The sequence below is a fragment of the Aquila chrysaetos genome, chromosome Z (genome assembly GCF_900496995.4).
Source record: "Aquila chrysaetos chrysaetos chromosome Z, bAquChr1.4, whole genome shotgun sequence".
In the NCBI taxonomy this organism is placed as follows: Eukaryota; Metazoa; Chordata; class Aves; order Accipitriformes; family Accipitridae; genus Aquila; species Aquila chrysaetos.
In genome coordinates this window covers 55138192-55156963 of record NC_044030.1, presented here as the reverse complement: position 1 = coordinate 55156963, position 18772 = coordinate 55138192, and the positions used below count along the sequence as shown (strand labels likewise).

The 18772-nt window shown below is 35.8% G+C and overlaps 1 protein-coding gene across 35 annotated transcripts in view; it reads right to left on the bottom strand.

The window, feature by feature from the left end:
- Positions 1 to 18772, bottom strand: part of PTPRD (protein tyrosine phosphatase receptor type D) — a 1286084-nt gene that overhangs the window by 32113 nt on the left and 1235199 nt on the right. For all 35 annotated transcript variants that reach the window (XM_041120674.1, XM_041120677.1, XM_041120678.1 and 32 more), the window contains 2 exons: positions 4850 to 4969; positions 4021 to 4175 (listed from right to left, as the gene is read on the bottom strand). In XM_041120674.1, coding sequence (XP_040976608.1) covers positions 4021 to 4175; positions 4850 to 4969 — 275 coding nt within the window. The remainder of the gene's footprint in view (positions 1 to 4020; positions 4176 to 4849; positions 4970 to 18772) is intronic.

Below are 18772 nucleotides of genomic sequence, written 5' to 3'. Positions count from 1 at the left end.
GGGATTGCTAAATTTCTTTAGTGTTATTATGGGTTTTTTGCATCCAGCTTTACCTTTGATTTAGCTGCTTTCCTCTACCAAATCTCACACTGAAAATAATGATACTGCTGTCTTTCAGAGAATGCAACTCAAGAGAGGATCATGGAACGTGGCAGTTTACAACAAATATATTTCTAAATTTAACTTTACCTTGATTTGGGCTTTGCTAAACTATCTTTTCTGATGGATATAAACAGAAAAGTATAGATTTTTTCCTGGAAAAAGACTGCAATGGCATTATGCATTTATATTATTACCACTACACCTTTTTCACACAGGCAGTCCTACCCGAATATCTGATTACATATATAAAAAAAATCTGCATTTAGATTAGGCCTTGATGTTACCTTTGGTGTTTCACAATCCTTTCAGCAATGATCTATGTTTTCTACTTAAAAATAATGTAGCTTTAATTATATTTTAATTAAGTTTTCAGCTTAAAAATCTGTCAACTTTTCTGCACAAGTACGAGGTTTGACTGGTAGAATGTACGTATGACATTTCTCAACATGTTTTTGACTTCTATATTAGAATCAAACTCAATACTGCATAGGCAGTTAGCAAACTGTTAATTATCAAAAGTAGATGTGTAAATTAGATGCAAAGATGACTGTTGCATAGACATTAGTAACAAATAATTACTAATGTTATCATAAATTCTGATCATACAATTCTGTATTTTTCTTTGCTTTCATCACACAAATTTTGTTATGAAGGCTTCCATTTGCATTTGTTTGACATGCACTTATCAGAACATGTCTTATAAAGTCTAGTAATTTTGAATGGTTATACTTATATTATAGTCACAGTTAATTTCACCAGTTAGAACTATGCATTTTTTTTCTGGCCACTGTTACATGAATACAATGCATTCAGATGTTTATTTGGTGGGTTCTTCAGTTGTCACTTGTTTTCACCTCAGACTTCTTCCCACTAAACACACTGTGAGTTATTAAATAAATTCTTCATACACTCAACAACCATTTCCTAGGAACAGGATATTAAACTAGCTTATCAGCTACTGAGGCTTTGATACAAACTGGGGCCACACTCGTGAACCAGATCTCCAGCTACCTTGATTCTCTATAGGATATATAGCCATATCTCCAAACCACTAAGCAAACTGGAAAAACCTCTTAATCTCTTAACATGAAGTTGACTGAAGGACAACTGTTGGTCAATATAAAGGCAGATGAGGAGAATGAAGTAAGGAAAAGCTTGAGCTAAACCTTTCACTTAAAATACCTGTTTACAAATACAGAATAAACAGGGGGTTACTCTCCAAGATTCAAAATGCAGATGGCTGCTTTATTTATTCCTCACCCAGGCAGGCTCCTCTTGCTTTTACTGGGTGCTAACCTGAACCAAAAGTGAAATGGAGCTCAGTTTTTGAGTAGTAAGAAACTCTGAGCTAAATTCACAGAAATATTATAGACAAATAGCTTCTCCCCATACTTAGCTGCCCGCTAGCTTTTAGTTTCAGTTTCCTATGGGTTAAAAGCTTAGCAGAAAAATGCTTCCACAGCTTCTTCATAGCTACTCTTTACCAAACATATTTTGAAAGGTAAACCCCCTTGTCTTTATACTTCTGTAACAAGTCATTTTTATAATTTCCTGAGCTCTGACAGTTTGTTAGGTACTGGAAGAAACATAAAAGAAGGTATCATCAGTGCTGTTTCAGATGTCTTACACTCCCCACTATGAATCCCATGTTCCTGCTGGGGAGTAAACTCAGATTATTCCTTCAGTGGGATATCTTGGAAAAGCACTGACTACCATGGGCAAAGGGTGTAAGATATGGTCTTGTATTATATTGTTTTACTCTAGTGGAGAAAGTTTGAAATACTTTTAACATCTGAATGATGGTAGTACATGAGCATTAATGAGCATTCATAAACTTTGGACTGTCCACAACACTTGCTGCTACATGCCCAGACACATAAAATTTTTAAATACAGAGACATAAATTTGTAAATTTGCAAGAAATCTGGTTTCAGTAGTTCTTCTGCTCATAGATAAATTGTTGGGAGTGGGATTTAAAAGGCTTGCTAAAATAATAGAATATGTGGAAGTCTGCTTTGTAGAGGACAGGTTGTATGAAATGCCTAAAATCTTAATGTCTCAAGAAGATTTACATAAGGCAAAGAGCTTCAACAGATTTACTATCAGGATATGCATGTTGAGCATTGATAAATAAATTAATAGGAAGTTGGGAAAAAAAGTCCCTCAACAGGCAACGAATCATACTACCTAACCTGACTACCACTTTCACTGAAATTTGCATGCATAACCAATGACAAAGAGAAAATAACGAACTTGCACTTGATCAATACCACTGAGTGATAATAAGCTTTGTATTTTATTTCATCTTTTCCAGTGACTTGCTGTATGACTCTTAACAACTAATTTAATTCGTCTATTTTTGCACTGAGAGAATTTAGGTAATTATACTAACTTAACAGTCTTCCCAGAGCAGGAGGATTCATTTCTTCTATTAATTTTGGTTTTGATTTAGAGCATAACATCTTCACTGCTGAGCACCTTTAGAGGTATGCTCTATATGGATCAAGCTGATGAAATTACAGCTAAGGCAATCTATAATTCTAGGAAATATTCAAAATGTTTTAAGATCCTGTAAATACAGGTACAAAAAGACTTGGCTCCATTCAGGAAATACTCTGCAAACTGCATAAACAGATTTGTATTATTATTTATATTCATTCCACATTCCTAACCCTGGTGTTTCAATAACATTAAATTTCTATCTTCCATGTTCTCTGATCTTTTCTAAACAGTCAGTGCCTTTCAACACTGAAGCCCTGCTTATTTTGTTTTCCTGTTGACTTTATTTTCCTGTCTCATTTACAAAAACCTCATTTAATTACTTTAAAAATGTTCAAATAACCAGCTTCCATAGCTGGCTTACCAATATGTAAGAAGACAGAACTAGCGGGGGTCGTATGATGTAATCCTTGTAATTCCTATTCCTCAATTTTTGGATGACAAAGGCAAGACTGGTTTTCAAATATGCTAAGCATTTGTAGCTTCAGTGAACAGTGAGTAGTAGCTCTCAGCCTTACTAACTGAAGGTATCCCAAAATGAAGTTCACAAAAAATCAATGGTCTTAGGAATTCACTTTGAAAAGGGCAGGACAGTAAGCTATGTAAGCTATAACAATAAAGCCCTGGAATGAGGGGGACCCATCTTACAGCTTACTTCTGTCAGAATTGGCACATGTATTCTGACAACATTATCACTGTGATTTTAAGGCTTTCTAAAAGATCTGCTCTTCTCAAAGATTTCCAAAGAATCGCCACCTCTTCCACTTCGTTTTACTTACTCTCAGAACTTTAAGAGGAGCTGACGTTTTTCTCTTGAGAGTTTATTAATTCATACCTTATAATGCCTAAAGAGGTTTGCTACCTTGCAAACAGCATGGAGCACTCCTTTCCCTGGAACTGAGCTCAGCTGTTCCCCAGGTATATCCTTTGCAGTTCTAGCTCCTCACAGTCCTAAGCTGAGGGTTTAACCTTGAATACAGATTAACATTTCTACCTATTTTCAATAAAAGTTTCCATTTATCTTTCTTAATTTTCATATTCCTTACTTTCATACTCAATATGAGTAATAATTTCAAAAGCTGTTTCATTGCTTAAAACACACTTTCTTCAATATTCAGGTTCTTAAATCAACACTATCCTCTTTTTCATGCCATAGATATATTTGTATTCTCCCTGCAGGCATTCTCCCTGTAGACCTTTAGATACTCTAAAATTAAGTCCTCTTACACGGACCAAAGAAAATAATTCTGGCCCATCCAAGTTGGCAGTGCCATACTGAGGTACCCAATCTGCAATGTAACCATCTTTTTCTTTGACAGACTCAGAAGTCTCTTTGAAAGAAGATAATATTTTCACCTGCAATAAAACAGAAAGCAGTCATCTTGAAACAAGATGCTTTGAGAGAAATTCTGGGCTTACCTGCAATGTACAACCATAGGTCCAGCATCAGGTGGGTTGCAGGTCTTGACTCGTCGCAGGAAAGCTAAGAACGGTGTTGGGTGTTCTGGGACACCATGGTCAGGCCAGGCAGTGAACTGAAATTGCCTCACTTCCCTTTTCTCACTTGAACCATTCTATGAAATCAAAAAACTTCATGACAAAACTGCCACGTGATGTGATATTGGCACTTTTCAGTGAAACAACTGCAGAAGCATATATACCAGTGAAGTGTATTTAAATCACATGTGGGGCGAGAGAGAAACGGATCTCAGGCTATGGAGGGAAATGTTTCTTATATTCTAAATTGCAGGATTCAAACAATGGAAGAGCTTTAACAATACTGCACAGTAATGCATCACAAGTGCCAGAGCTTTAGCTAGTATTTCATTCAGTTAAATGGTTTTTCATAGTGAGAACTCTATATGAATGTAGAAAATGCCATGCTGTAAGAAAAATACACTGTAGAAGAAGTCTCATTGTTTAGTGCTGCTAGGAGGAAGTGAGAGAGGAAAGCGGAAGGAGGGAAAGGGAAGAAAGGGAGTGAGGAAATAAGGGAGAAAGGCAGGTTGGGCAGGAAGCAAAAGAAAGGAGGGCAGGGTGGCAGGAGAGAAAGAGGATAGGAAGGAAGGAAGAGGAAGGGAAGAGGAAGGGAAAGGAGAGGAAGGGAAGAGGAAGGGAAAGGAGAGGAAGGGAAAGGAGAGGAAGGGAAAGGAAAGGAAAGGAAAGGAAAGGAAAGGAAAGGAAAAACATAAAACTTGCCTACATTTAAATTTTAAAGTATATTGCAAATATATATAAGGATATATACCTTGTAAAGTGCAAATGTACGAACACAGTACGTTGCCAATTCAACAGTGTCTAAAAGGGTCACTTGGATTAGTCCATAAGTTTCTGTGCCTCTGCTTGGCCAGTATTGATCACACTTCACCTGTAGTGAAAAATATGTAATTATTTAATAAATTTAAAACTGGCATTTATTATATATCTGAGTGTGCCTCACTGTAGGTTTTAAAGTATGTGAAGTTAGAATGTTCAATAACTGCTAAGGATCCAACACAAGAAAGTTATTTTATCATCCACAAGAATTGCTCTTCTGGTAGTAGCTCTTACAGTATCTTCTTCCATAATGGGTATTTGTAAATTCAGTGGGACAGGTGATTAAGAGATACTAATAAGTATAGATACACTAAAGAAAAAACAGTCTATAGTAGCTAAAAAGATGATCTGTATCATCAGTAACTCACCTTTCACAGTTCAGAATTTAATAACAGTACTAATTCAGTAACGGTAGACAGACAATTTTTTGAATATTTACAATATTTCACCTATTTCACATTAGTCCCCAAACATATAAACTGTTGCTTGGATTTTAATATTTAGTATGTATAGAAATATCTCAGTAAAAACCTGAATTTTCTGAGAAATAATTTTAGTATGTGGATAAATGGAAGAGCACCAACAACTATTAAGTGCACTGTCAGAAAACACATTTCCTTCTCAGATCGGTGGTACAAAGTATATAATGAAATTGTGTTCCAAGGCACTTAAAAAACATGGTTTGATAAAGAGAGTTCATCCATCAAACTTTAAAAGATGCAGGACATTTCATTCAGAGAAATCTCCATTTCAAAACACCATAGTTTAGAATATTAATGAGCTGAAATGATTCTGTGTAAGATGACGCATAAGAGAACCATATGTTTATCATCATTGCTGAGGCTCAGTGATTTGTTTCAGTTAAAAATGGTATTTATGATGAAAGCTATTATGAAAACAGAAATGCTGAACCCCTAAACCAATCAGAAAACACAGGACAAAGTAGTATGGGGGTTAAATAATTGAAAATATTTTGCTTTCAGTGACTGATAGGTGAAACTGAGACAGTCAGTCTCTGTTCTATTTATAACTACACATTCTTATCAATTAGCCTTGCATATGGTACAGAAAAAGAAGTATATTCTGAGTCCAGTGATAATACATTGCCTTTGTTTAATAAATGTCTTCATTAATCACCCTAAGCCAGACTCATACCAAATTCAGGGAGCATACATAAATTGTAAGAAACAACAAAAGGAGAATAATGCACAGTAATTCTGACAAAAATGTGAATTATCATGCTAATCAAAGAGAAAAACTGATGATTCCCCCAAAATGGAAAATTAAGAACTGCATCTTTGAAACTCGTGTTCTCTGGGTTTCTCACTCTGCACAGTACTTATTGAAAAAGACTTAGTACCCTTCAAACTGCCCAGTCCTGCTTAGTTTTTGCTTGCAGATCATTTTATTTTGAGGATCACAGGTCACAGATCACTAACGGTTCACAAATCACAATCTGAGAACAAGTAATCTAGATAAAGACAAGAAAAAATTCTAACCACTGAAGCAGGTGATGAACATTCATTAGAGGCAAAAAACCCTGTAACATTTTTTTAAAGAAATTGACAGATTAATTTATAGATAAGGAATTGGAACAAACTAACTAAAAATGTTTATTGATACCACAGTCTTAAAAATGGGATTAATAGTGTTTAAAATCCTCTTATTAAGAGGAATTAAGTAATTATTCCCTTGTGCCATTTACTGAAATACTGACAGAGTAAGCATTGCAGGTATTTCATGAATATCATTATTTATTTACAAGATACCTAATACTAACACCGTGGTCTTCTGAAAATCAGACAGAAAGGTGTATTTTCAATTGAGTTATTTCAGTATAATAATAGTAAATCTAGTTTCACTTTATCATTAATATAGACACAGTGTAACTCGTGTCTATATTGGTTAGCTTTTAGACAAACAAGTTGTGGTTTATTATTTATTAATTCCCACAGAATGACATACATTTTTTCATGGAAAATGTCGACACATAATAGCTGTTGTTTGCAATCTTAGCAACTACAGGTTTAGTATAAACCTCTGACTAAACCTGTTTGGTTTGAATGATTTTTCAAAAAAATGAATAAAAATAGTAGAATACTTTCTGTACTTTTAATAAAATGAATACAAGAAATAAATGTCTGGCTATGCCTTTGTATGCCTAAACATGTAGTTCTCCTCTTTACCCTGCAGCCTCCACATATAAATTGTATGCTTGTAGAAGCAGTGGCAGCTTCCAGAAAGCATACCTGAAAAATTAATGAGCTTTCTCACTAGAAAGACTTTACAAAAACAACTTCCAAATGTAATAGAGAGAAATAAATGTTCAACACAAAAATTATATGGAAATTCAGAACATAGTAGGTTACCAGCATCTTTGCAAACAACAGAAAACACTTGTTTTATTTTTATTTTGTATAGTAATCTAATGTTAAGCATATGCTTAGATTTAGAAGCTTGTAAAAAACTGCTCCTTTTCAGTTAGGCTGGGAGAAAATAAATGGGCCTGCTCTTTTAGGTGCAGATTTTAGGTGTTTTTGTCATTTATTAGTTTATCTAACATGAACTCCAATCATTTTATAGTTTCTCTAAAATAGTTTCTGTGAGAGCTAGCTGATGCAGAGGACTGCTGCTGGAAGCAGACGCTAACTATTAAAAAATAAATAGAATTTGTAGACTAGTGTATATATTATTTGAACATGGAAACAGATGAAAGTAAGTATCAAATTTTTAGAAAGAAAACCTGATTTCAAATTTATGTGGATTTGACCTTCTGGAAGAGCACATGAAGCATAAGTTGATGGAACTACATCTTTTATTCCTTTTGCCTCTTGATTTTTCTCAGAACAAGAGGTCTTCTTCAGAGATGTGCCCTTACCTGCCTCCTACACTCTTTTGCTCTGTGATTATAAACCTTACATTCCCAATACTCCTAACAATTTAGACTCCAATATATCTTTGTGAGAGATCAGAACAGTGTTTTCTATTGGACTTCACCAGCAGCAGAGAATCAAATAATATAAGTAAGACAGTCTTTTCTGAGACAGCATTCTTGTTAAATGTTTTATCCTATGTTAAGATCCAAGCCTTCAGCACTTAAAGTAAGTTTATTTTTCAGAGGTTACATTTTAATGTTTTTTTCAGAAAAAAATTCTCAAACCCCTTGAGTCATCCAAAACTTAACACTAAATGTCAGCAAGTCCATTTTGAAATTATTTGCCAAATGTTTTTTTGCTTTAGCTCTTTGGGCTGTGTTTAATTTCCCTGTAGTAAGTGCAATTTCTTCCTCACTTGTGTACATTGTTTGGAAAACAGACAACTTTAATGTGGTAAGTTATGGCAATGATAACATGTGTCCTCCTCCAGAAATACTATTACAGGGTTTATTTATTTTCAGAGCTAGTTCGTAATATACCTTTGGTGAATTTCATAGTCCTCACCTTCCTCTTATCCACCCAGCTCCCAGTTCCAAGGGTTGATCTTCTCCTCTGCGGACTATATTCACCTGCACCCAACAAGAGCTTTTCTGTGCCACTAACTGTACATGGTTACACAAAACAGCTTTCACCAATAATTCTCTAATGGTCTCTTGCCTGTCACTAAAGATGGCAAGATGAACAAAACAGACACATGAGCATGAAAGAACTCACTGGTGATTTCAAAGAGTGTTTTTTAAAGAGAAATTAAATTACAAGTAACGATAAGCATACCTTTTACTATTGCTTCCACTATGTCATGATCACAGGTTGCACACTGCCAAACCCACTACATCTGAGATCAGAGCAGCTCTCAAAAGACTACTAAATGTATGATGAAATCTTTTAAGTGCCATCGTAGTAGACATAGCTAGAAGACATAACTAATGATAGGCACATTCTCTTAACCTGCCCCTCAAACATACACATTTTCTTTCTCTACATTTATTCCACTCAGCCCATGTGAATCCTTGCTCTTTATGGAAGTATGAGCATTCACTGAAAGCAAAGCTGTACGAAAATGTAAATGCTTTCTTTTCCATTAACAATGAGAAGCTTGAGACCATTTCAGACTTGAGGGGTTTAAGTAGCTACAGAGTTCCAAGAATATTTGTGGATATTCACACTTCAACAAGTCACAGACTAGAGAAGGAGCTGCCATGCATTAACAGAGCTGAAGGAAGTGTATTTCCATATGAACATATGAATACAAAGATTCTTGACATTCAAGGGTAGAGAAATAATTTTCCAGTATAAAGTTTTATCATTCAGGCTGAAAAGCCCCTTCAGGTGATTCGTAACACATGAACCAGCTGTTACAGGCCATCTGAGCTTAAAAGGACAAAACGCAGATCAGGAAAGAGACAGCAAACTAGTAATAGTCAGATTCATATAGTAAGAACAGCATATGAATTATGCTGAATCTAGAATAGGAAATAACAGCAGTATGTAACAAACTTCCTGCTCTGGTTTTCGTAATATTAATAGTGTTTTGCAGACAAAACTTTCTAATGACGTTTTCTGATGGTCTTCCTTCAAAAATAAAGTATCTCTACAATGATGTTGAAGGATAATAATAATTACGCAATAAAAAAGGTAGTGTCAGTTGTTGGTGACGGAAACTGCCTCAAACCCTATCAGGCTAGCTTAGTGCCTCAGACGTTGCAGCAAATGTTTTGTCTCCAAGCAGTTGTTACTCCAAAGCCATTTTCCTTTTTTCAACAATGCCTTGCCATCTAAAGATCAGGCTGATTTGAGTCTAAAGATTGTAGGCACTGACACTAGTACATGAGACTGTATGCTGAGATTTTAAAACAAAAAAAATCAGAATATAGAAACACATTTTTTAGGTCTTATTCTAACAAGATTTGGTCAAGTGTCACTCATTCCCTTTGGTCTAACCCTAAATGACAGATTAAAAATATAAACTCCTATTCAGAAATAAGGCTGAAAATAAAACTGTTTAAAGTTTTAGATTTTGCTTTCAAAGAGGCACTGAATTTAACAGGATCCTAAATTCTGAAAGAACTGAGCACCCAGCCCCAGGTAGACAGCTCCTTATAAGTCTCGCTAAATGTATTCCCAAAACAATAACTTCTGGAAATTTTGGTTCTCTGAATCCATTTTTTACTACAGAAAAAAGAACATTTGTATGCACTGGTCTCTAATAATGATTTATAGTAGATACATACCTGTGAGTATGTACAGGCAAAGATGTTGACGGTTAGCCTGGAGAAAAGGTGGCTGAGGGGAGACCTTATTGCTCTTTACAAGTACCTGAAAGGAGGTTGTAGTGAGGTGGGTGTTGGTCTCTTTGCCCAGGTAACAAATGACAGGATGAGAGGAAACAGCCTCAAGTTGCACCAGGGGAAGTTTAGATTGGATATTATGAAAAATTTCTTCACCAAAAGGGTTGTCAAACACTGGAACAGGCTGCCCATGGAAGTGATTGGGTCACCATCCCTGGAAGTCCTTAAAAAGCTGTGTAGACATGGCACTTAAGGACATGGTTTAGTAGTGGACTCGGCAGTGTTAGGTTTACGGTTGGTCTTGGTGATCTTAAGGGTATTTTCCAACCCAAATGATTCTATGATTGTTGAAGCTCATCTGAACCAAGTATCTGAAGTTTAAAAACTATTTAGAAAATAAGCACTTCTGCAGTGCAATATAATTCTGTCTAAAGTCTTAATTACAGCAGCCTTGAAAAAGAAGTTCCAAACAGGATTTGGAGACAACATAAATGAACTTTAGGCTAATCAATTCATAACAAACTTTAGTCCTCTAGTAAGTCTGCAAATCAACCTGCATTACACCCTTACTTTTTGAAATTTCTGAGATATGATTAGAAGGCTAATAAATAATACTGAAAGATAAATAGACAATTAAAAAGATAACCCCCAAACTGTTTCCATTCTGATCCTTAGGACAGGGTCTGGTACAGTTATTAAAACAAAAGGAAACAGATATTAAAAGGTATCTTGGACCTATTTGAAACATGTTCTCTATCTTGTCTTTCATCTTCATCTATACAAGCCAAGAACAGTTCAAAACTATATTGCTGGCATCAATGTGAGATGCTCTTTTTGAACTCTTCCTAACAGCAGGGAAGGCAGAGTCTTAGTGAATTAATTTTGAAGGATGAGTCTATCAAACAGTTAAGTACAGCAAGATTTTCCAAAAAGGTCTTGAAAAAGTTTACATGAATGGAACCGAGGGGAAAAGTGAATGGGCTGACTACTTTTTGCTTCATCCTCTTCCTGTACTCAAGGCTGATCACTGTGTGCAGCCTGAATAATCCTTTCACTGAATGAGAGATTACATTACATTATGAAGAACATATTGAACAATTCATCTTACTATTCAAGCGCTCTAACAAAGATTTTCTGTTGTCCATACAAGAGACATATCTCTTTTAGCTGATATGAATATTATGTAAGAAATGAGTAAAAAAAAAATAAATCAAAAGAGTGAAACATCAGAGCAACAAAATTCTATTATTTTTATGTTTTTGGTTCACCTGAAAGCCAGAAATGAATTGAAGAAACAGCACAAAAATGAGAAACAGTGCACTGGAGAACATTTTGGGGACCTTAAGAGGTTTCAGTTTGGATTTCAATTTTTGAATGGAACTTTGAGTCATGGTGAACTTTCTACTGCTAGTTTAATACAAGGATAAAATTCTTAATCGCATAAATGTATTTCATACAGTTCCTGTCATATTAACCAGAAAGACTACCCAGAAAAGACATCTATTACCTACACGTACCTTTCAGAAGCCAGCTGTATCCATTAACTTCCTTAGAAAATAGGAAAAGCTTTGTAAATGATGGCTAACGTAAATCATAATATTCTCTTTCAGAGACACCTGTCTGAAGAACTTAAATTTTCCAGATGTATTTCTTACCATAAAGGAGAACTGGTCTTGAGCTTTTCACCAGAATCTGCTAAATCAGGAAATGTGGGGTTATTTTTCCTAAACAATACTAAATTCATTCACTGACCTTTTCAAGCCTGAAATTGCTTGAAAGAACACCCTGCACTGAAGTAATAGGTTGCAGTGTTAAACCAAACATGAACTGATCATTGCATTTTGAAAATAAATATGCAGAATTTTTAATTTTGCAAGGAAAATTTCTAACTCAAAATGTCAATGGGCATTGTCTACATGTGGCATAGTCCCTCTGTCTGTATTAAGAGAAGAATTATATGAGGTGGTAATGTATGTCTTACCTCAAGCACAAAGCAAATGAACTAAGCAAATAAAGTCAAATTACAGAGTTACAATACCGTTTTGACTAAACTGCTTGCTATACACTTGCCTCAGGGAAACAGTATTTTTGAGAAAACTATCAGTTTACCCTAACAGCTAAGAGAAACCACTTCATTTATGGACACAGAATCATAACACAAAAACTGGATGGTTGCCTTGAAAAATACCTGTGGCAGTACCAGGTATTGCCGTATCATTTCAGGTAAGACTGGTGTAAACAGTTGTTGAAAGCTTACAGTGGAAGAGACTGCACAAAATATCCTATGGAGTCTGCTCCATTCATGACATTGTATTTTGGAAGTTCTTTAACAGTTTAACATAAATCATCTTTACTGCAAAGGTTACTTCTTCCTCCTAGAGCCCCATAGGCAGGGAAAACAGTTGATTGCCATGAAATTTTTAACAGCCTTTCACATGCTGGAAGACTATTATGTTTTCCTTCACTCTCTTATATATAAACCCACTCTCTTGTCTATAAACCAAATCCAATTTTTTCTGACTTTCTCCATAAATCATTTCTCCTACCTCTGATCATTATTGTTCTCTTCTAGATCCTCTGTATTTTACCAACATCTTTTCACATGGGGCATTAATTCTGTATGTGCTCAACTCCAAATGTGTGTAAGCTGAAATAACTAGACATGGCATGCCAAAACTACTTTCAGCATATGTAGTGGTGTTACAGCATTTCTTTTCACACAAAATTAACCCTGCTTATAGTATGGCATTTCCACAGCTATTTTGCTGGGTGACATAATAGTCTGAGTTTTACCTGAGGCACCTTGGCACAGCACTTCCACCTGTAACGTGTCTAGAAAAAGAAACTTTAAGCTTTATTAGTGAGTGCAATCTTTGTTAGTATACATCTAGGATTAGATTCTTACATGAATTAAGGACCTATGATTGACTGCATTTCAGTGAGAATTGAGCACGTCCTGGGCCTTGCACTTCTGAGAATTGTTCCGTAATGAACCGCCATATGGCTGAGTTTTACAGTTGTGACATGGTAACTGGTGACTCCAGCTCGTACAATGGTGTAGGAATTCTTGGACTGTGGCCATTGCATTCTGTTACAGTGAAAAAAAGCCAGTACAAACCTACACATTTTTATTTTTATTTTTGTAAATCTGGTGAACACATGGTCTACCTGACTTTGGATTTTTCTTTTTTTTTTTGCCAGCTCTCTCATTCATTCTTCTTCTGACTCATATCGTAGCAAGCTGAGAGCACTAAAGAAGTGAAATAAAATTCTGATAGTACATTATTGATACAGAACTTAGTGGTTTGCCATTAAAATTAGGGAATGAACAATGACAAAGCTGCACATTTAATCCTTCTTTAGTAAAACAGTACAATTCAGTATGAAACAATGCCATCTGCAACACATGTCCTATCTGCTAACTTGTCTACTGGGACAGATGTTAACTTACCTCTTACCAGATAAAGACATGCTTATTTTACTAGTTGCTGCAAAACATAGCTGAATTTTTTATTTATCTTTTCCTATGTTTAAATACATATTTCACAATTTTAAAAAAAACCCATTTTTACATACCTGTGCTGCCCAATACAAAACATCAGTGCAGTTTTTATGCACAAATCAATTACATTTTGTCTAAATACAATAGAATACAGGTGCACTTGGGAGCATATTGATATAATCTATAATGAATTGTTAAGTGCATGTATTGATGACTTTTCTACTCACATTAGTGAAGATGTCTTATTGTCACTTATTTTCAATCCAGTATTTTGACAGGTAATAGCTCCAGTATTACCTGCCAAAACATACTTAGGAGGAAGGATCTGAAATTTGCTGCTGAAGCCTTGCACAACAAATGAAAAACTACCTTAATCACAATCACATAAAACTCTGCTGCACAGCCTGTATTTGTCTGAAAGATCTTCATGCATTTCATACAGTCGGGAAAACAATGTTCTTAGTTTTCTTTGCTTATTACTTACTGTTGTGCATGTACTATTGCTTTGTCTTAGCTATGAGGTCAGCTACATTAGATACCAGTGTCTACTCTGCCATCAACAAACGAAGATTCATTAAAAATGTTAGCAATTTGTATATTTGGAGTAGCAGAAATCAGCGTTCCTCCCAGACCTGCCCTTATGTTTTCTGTGCCTATAGCAAGATTCAGAAATCTTTGGTGGGCAGAAGTTTGTTTCAAAGCTATTCTTCCTAAAGAGTCCCAAGTTACAATTACACTTTCCACTGTGCTTATTCAAATGGTTTTGGGTTTTGTGCTACTTGAATCTGAAAAAAGCTTCCCTGATATAATTTATTATGTCCCACTGCTTCAAAAACAAACCCTAAAGCCACCAAGCAAAAACAAAACCCAAAACTGCTTTTACTACAAATTCCACCTCCAAGACACACATCTTCATCTACTTGATTATTTCTACTGTCATCCAATCTCCATTTTTCTAAACATATGGGATAGTCTATAAATCTATAAAAAATGAACTAAAAGACTCAGATGGAGTGTTCTGATTTGGGAAGATTCAGACCTGTTGCATGACACTTGGAACAACAGAAGTACATATTTAGCATTGCAGCAACCTCAGGAAAAGTCCACCTGGCTTTTCTCCAGACAGTGCCAGCTCTCCTGACTCTCTTGGATATCAGTGACCAGTTGAAAGAAGCTAAGTCCAGGGACTTTTAACTATCCTTAGATGTTCTTATGGAACTGATACAGGACCCATGCAAATAGTCCCACCGATTTCAATACTGGGAAACAAAATCTGAGACAGCATACATGACTTTTCTACTGGGTTTGTTTACACCTCCCCCTTCCAAGTGAAAACTCAGGATTCAGGATGTTAAACTTTGACAAACCAAGATGATTATTCTATGCTTATATTTTTATACATTTTTGGCTTATAATATTGATGATATCCACTTCCTGACAGTCAAATGAGTGTCTGGATCAGGCTAACAGAGTGCCACAAATATAGTCTCCTCAGGTATTCACTTAGTCATTAGCAAATTTGAATGAAGCTGATGATAGTACCAGCATAAAAACTAAAGCCTTCCTCATCAGTACAGAAGTTCAGCATCTGGCTCATATTTGAATACTGCTAGGGTCATTATATTGCCATTTAGCTTTGACCTGATTGGTGTTTTTGACAGAAGGTTCTAATCCTAGGCACTATGGTCCCAACATAGAAAATATTGCCAATGAGGTTAAGGAGGGAGGTAAGTATTTTCTCAGTTCCAAAACAACATAGTAAGTGTATTCAAAATAAGGAATTACATAGCAAATAAGGAAAGGATTGAATTCTCTTTCAAGTGAACGATCCGCAACAGTATCCTATCCTGAAACAGGAGGCAGGACTAAATGTTTCCTGTTTAAGGCAATATTATCTTTTGCTATAAAGTGAGATTCTCTATCTTCATCTGATTGTTCACATCACTCACTATAGCACATGAGTTGTCAGAACAGTCAATTAATTCAGAGGATCTAAAAATAAAAAAAGGAAAATCTGCACTGCTGGGGGTGGAGGGAAAGACAGAGAAGTGGGAAAGAGAGGTATCACACATTAATGCTTTGCATGCTTTACAGCTTTCTTAGTGTAACACACAACTGTTTTTTTTAACCTCTAATTTGCAACCTTCAATATCGTCGTTTTATTTCATTTAGATTGAACTCATGTAGGTGACAAATATGCTACCAACACTGTTCCATGCACTGCCAGAGTGTATAATCCTTTTTGATATAAATTATGTGCATGGTAGTTGAACGGTAGGACTGACTTTCTCCCCCTAGTCTGGTTTAGGTCAACTGAGATTCAGGTGATGACATTTCATACAAAACCAACAAAGTGTGAAAGGTTATAAGTGAAAGAGCTTCTCTTTTTCTGCAGCTTCCTTTTAGGCAAACGAATAATGAATTCACTGTAACATCTTCATTTGATGTACTCAGCTGAAAAATATGTACATTCTCAAAGCTGAAGTTACTCAGACATCTAACACATGCTAATGAACCAACTTTGTTTCTGCAGATGCAATTAAAATCCCATCTTTATCTATGCAGTCCAGGTTAACAAGGCTGATATCAAGCTGCAGGACTACATAATGAAAAAAGTAAGCTAAACAGAAATGACGACATGGAGATGGAAAGTAGATGAAGTCCCAGAGAGAAATGATCTTGCCTTGCAGCAGGAATAATGATCAGGCTGCCAAGACACAAAAGCAATCAAAAAGGAATCAAAGGAAGAAGAGAAACAAAATTAGTGAAGATCTTCATCTCTAATGGTATGTAACAGTGTTTGTATTTCATGTTTGAAATTTCATTTGGTCTCCTGCCATAACGATATGCTATATAAAAATGATAGCATGAGAAAAAATAACAATGAAATGCTGCCATGGTATTCTTTTCCCACACAGGGATTCCCATTGCTGCCTCATCATCAATACCATTAATTACATTACACGTAGCTACTGTATTAGAGGAAGAGGTGACCGGTATGCCATATTCACAGAGCTACAGACTCTAAGACTGGAGCTGAATGACGTACTGGATAGCTGGTCTCTAATGCTCTGCATTCAGTGCATCAAACTCACTTGACCTACGAATACAGAATGAGCTAAATTATGCACAAAAAATATGCAAACATAAGCATTGAATGCACAGACAATCCATTGACTAGATTGTCTGGTCTCTCATTACACTTAGGGAATGTATTGCTGCTGAATGCTAATCACTTCTGGAGGTGATTACTATTCTGATCAGTGGATTTTTAGGGTGCAGTCAGCAAAGGCTAGAGTTAGCTTAAAACTCTGCTAAGCAATTATTGGAGAGAATGAGTAGAATTTCATTTAGTTACATCAAAACATCTTTCTAGACGGTGGCTGTCTGTGGCCTGCAGTATTAAGATAAACTCTCAAGTATTTAAGTACACCTTCTGCAATGGGCTGCTTATTAGGATCAGATTTTTTCTTAGCACTGATGCTATTTAGCAGCAACTTTATTATATAAGAAGTAATTAGTGAAGAAATGGGAAAAATTTCATTTGCTTAATTCCAAACAACTGTCAGTGCCTAGACTAGACAAAGCCTGTAGACACAAGATAAAATGAAAATTTCTGATAAAATTATCCTCTTCTATGTACTAACTGCCATCAGGTATGTACTGGCAGTGGTGTTAATGTAGGTTGAATATACATGAGGAAAGTGATTCTATAATTAGTATGCTATACATTGCTTGAACTGCAAAAAACCTAGTCTATTTTTAAAAAATTAGGAAATGGTAAAAGAATAAATATATACATGTAGTTTGATAAGCCTCCAGAAAGGAATGACTGTTGCCAAAACATTCAACAAGTTATATAATCATTGCAATTATATGTAGCCAAGCATGTGAAAAAAATATCAATCCCAAAATAGTATGGCATTAGGCTTTATGGTGCATTCCCCCTGTTCCAAGCTTACACATGCAAAAACATTTTCATTTTGAAATGGAGCTCATCCAGGAGTTACTGAAATATCAACTATTATGCAGTTACCTCCATAAGATACTTTTTACTGATTTAAAAGCTTTTCTGGATGATAAATGTCCTCTCCTCCTCCCTAGTCTCTTTCTTTCTGAACTGTTCTTGATCCTCTGTATTTATGGCATTTTTTAATGCATGTTGCACAGCACCCTTAGGTACCTTAGCTTTTTGTATTGCTAAGGGCCTTCCACCTGCAATCCTGCAGCCTGCCTCCCACTTGCAGTTCCCTACCTCTTCACACAAGCTCTCAGGACAGCATACCCCAGAATGCCTGTGGCAGTATTTTTCCCGTGACACTCTTGTTTGTTATCCATCGCCTAGATTTATACTTGCAAACCCTGATACTGTTGTTATGACAGGTTCCCAAGGAAAGTGATTGCCACTGATGTTAGAATCACCCATTCTTTCTCCCCTTTCCTGATTTCTGCATTTGGATGTAGCTTCTGGTTTACACTACAGGACTCATTAAAGCATTTGCAGAAAGGTCACCAATGAACCAGCCGTGTAGCACCTTCCCCGGTCAACATGTGCTCACAGCAACGATAACAACATCATAAGCAGGAACAAGCCATGAGTTTGAGTACAACTTGATATAAAATACAGAGTTATTGTGGCAGAAGTATGATGGGGGAATTACCTGCTCTACTGGAGAGGGTGCTGAGGGCTGGACACTCACTTCTCTTTCTGGTTGACCACTTAGAAGGGTTTTTTTCCTCTTCTTTTTCTCACTATCTTTCTCTTCTTTTATTTTTTTTTCCTTTCACTCCACCCCCCACCCCCCAAATAACATCCACGATTAGAATTGATGAACACTGTTCTTAAGTAATGTTTAATCTATACCATATAAAACTGAAAACTGAATGTTGTTGACATATAACTTCCTCATAACAGGATGATACAATCGTATTCTTGATCCTACATAGGAAGTAACATTTTCAATCACCTCCTACTATTTCCAGTATGATTGAAACAGAAAAAAAAAAAAAAAAAGTCTGTGGATCAAAAGATTTCAAGTTTTTCAGAGTGTAAAAAAAACCTACAAAAATAAGTGGCGTGACTATGTAATTTCACAGTGGAACTAACATTTCCTGTATAACTGATTTTC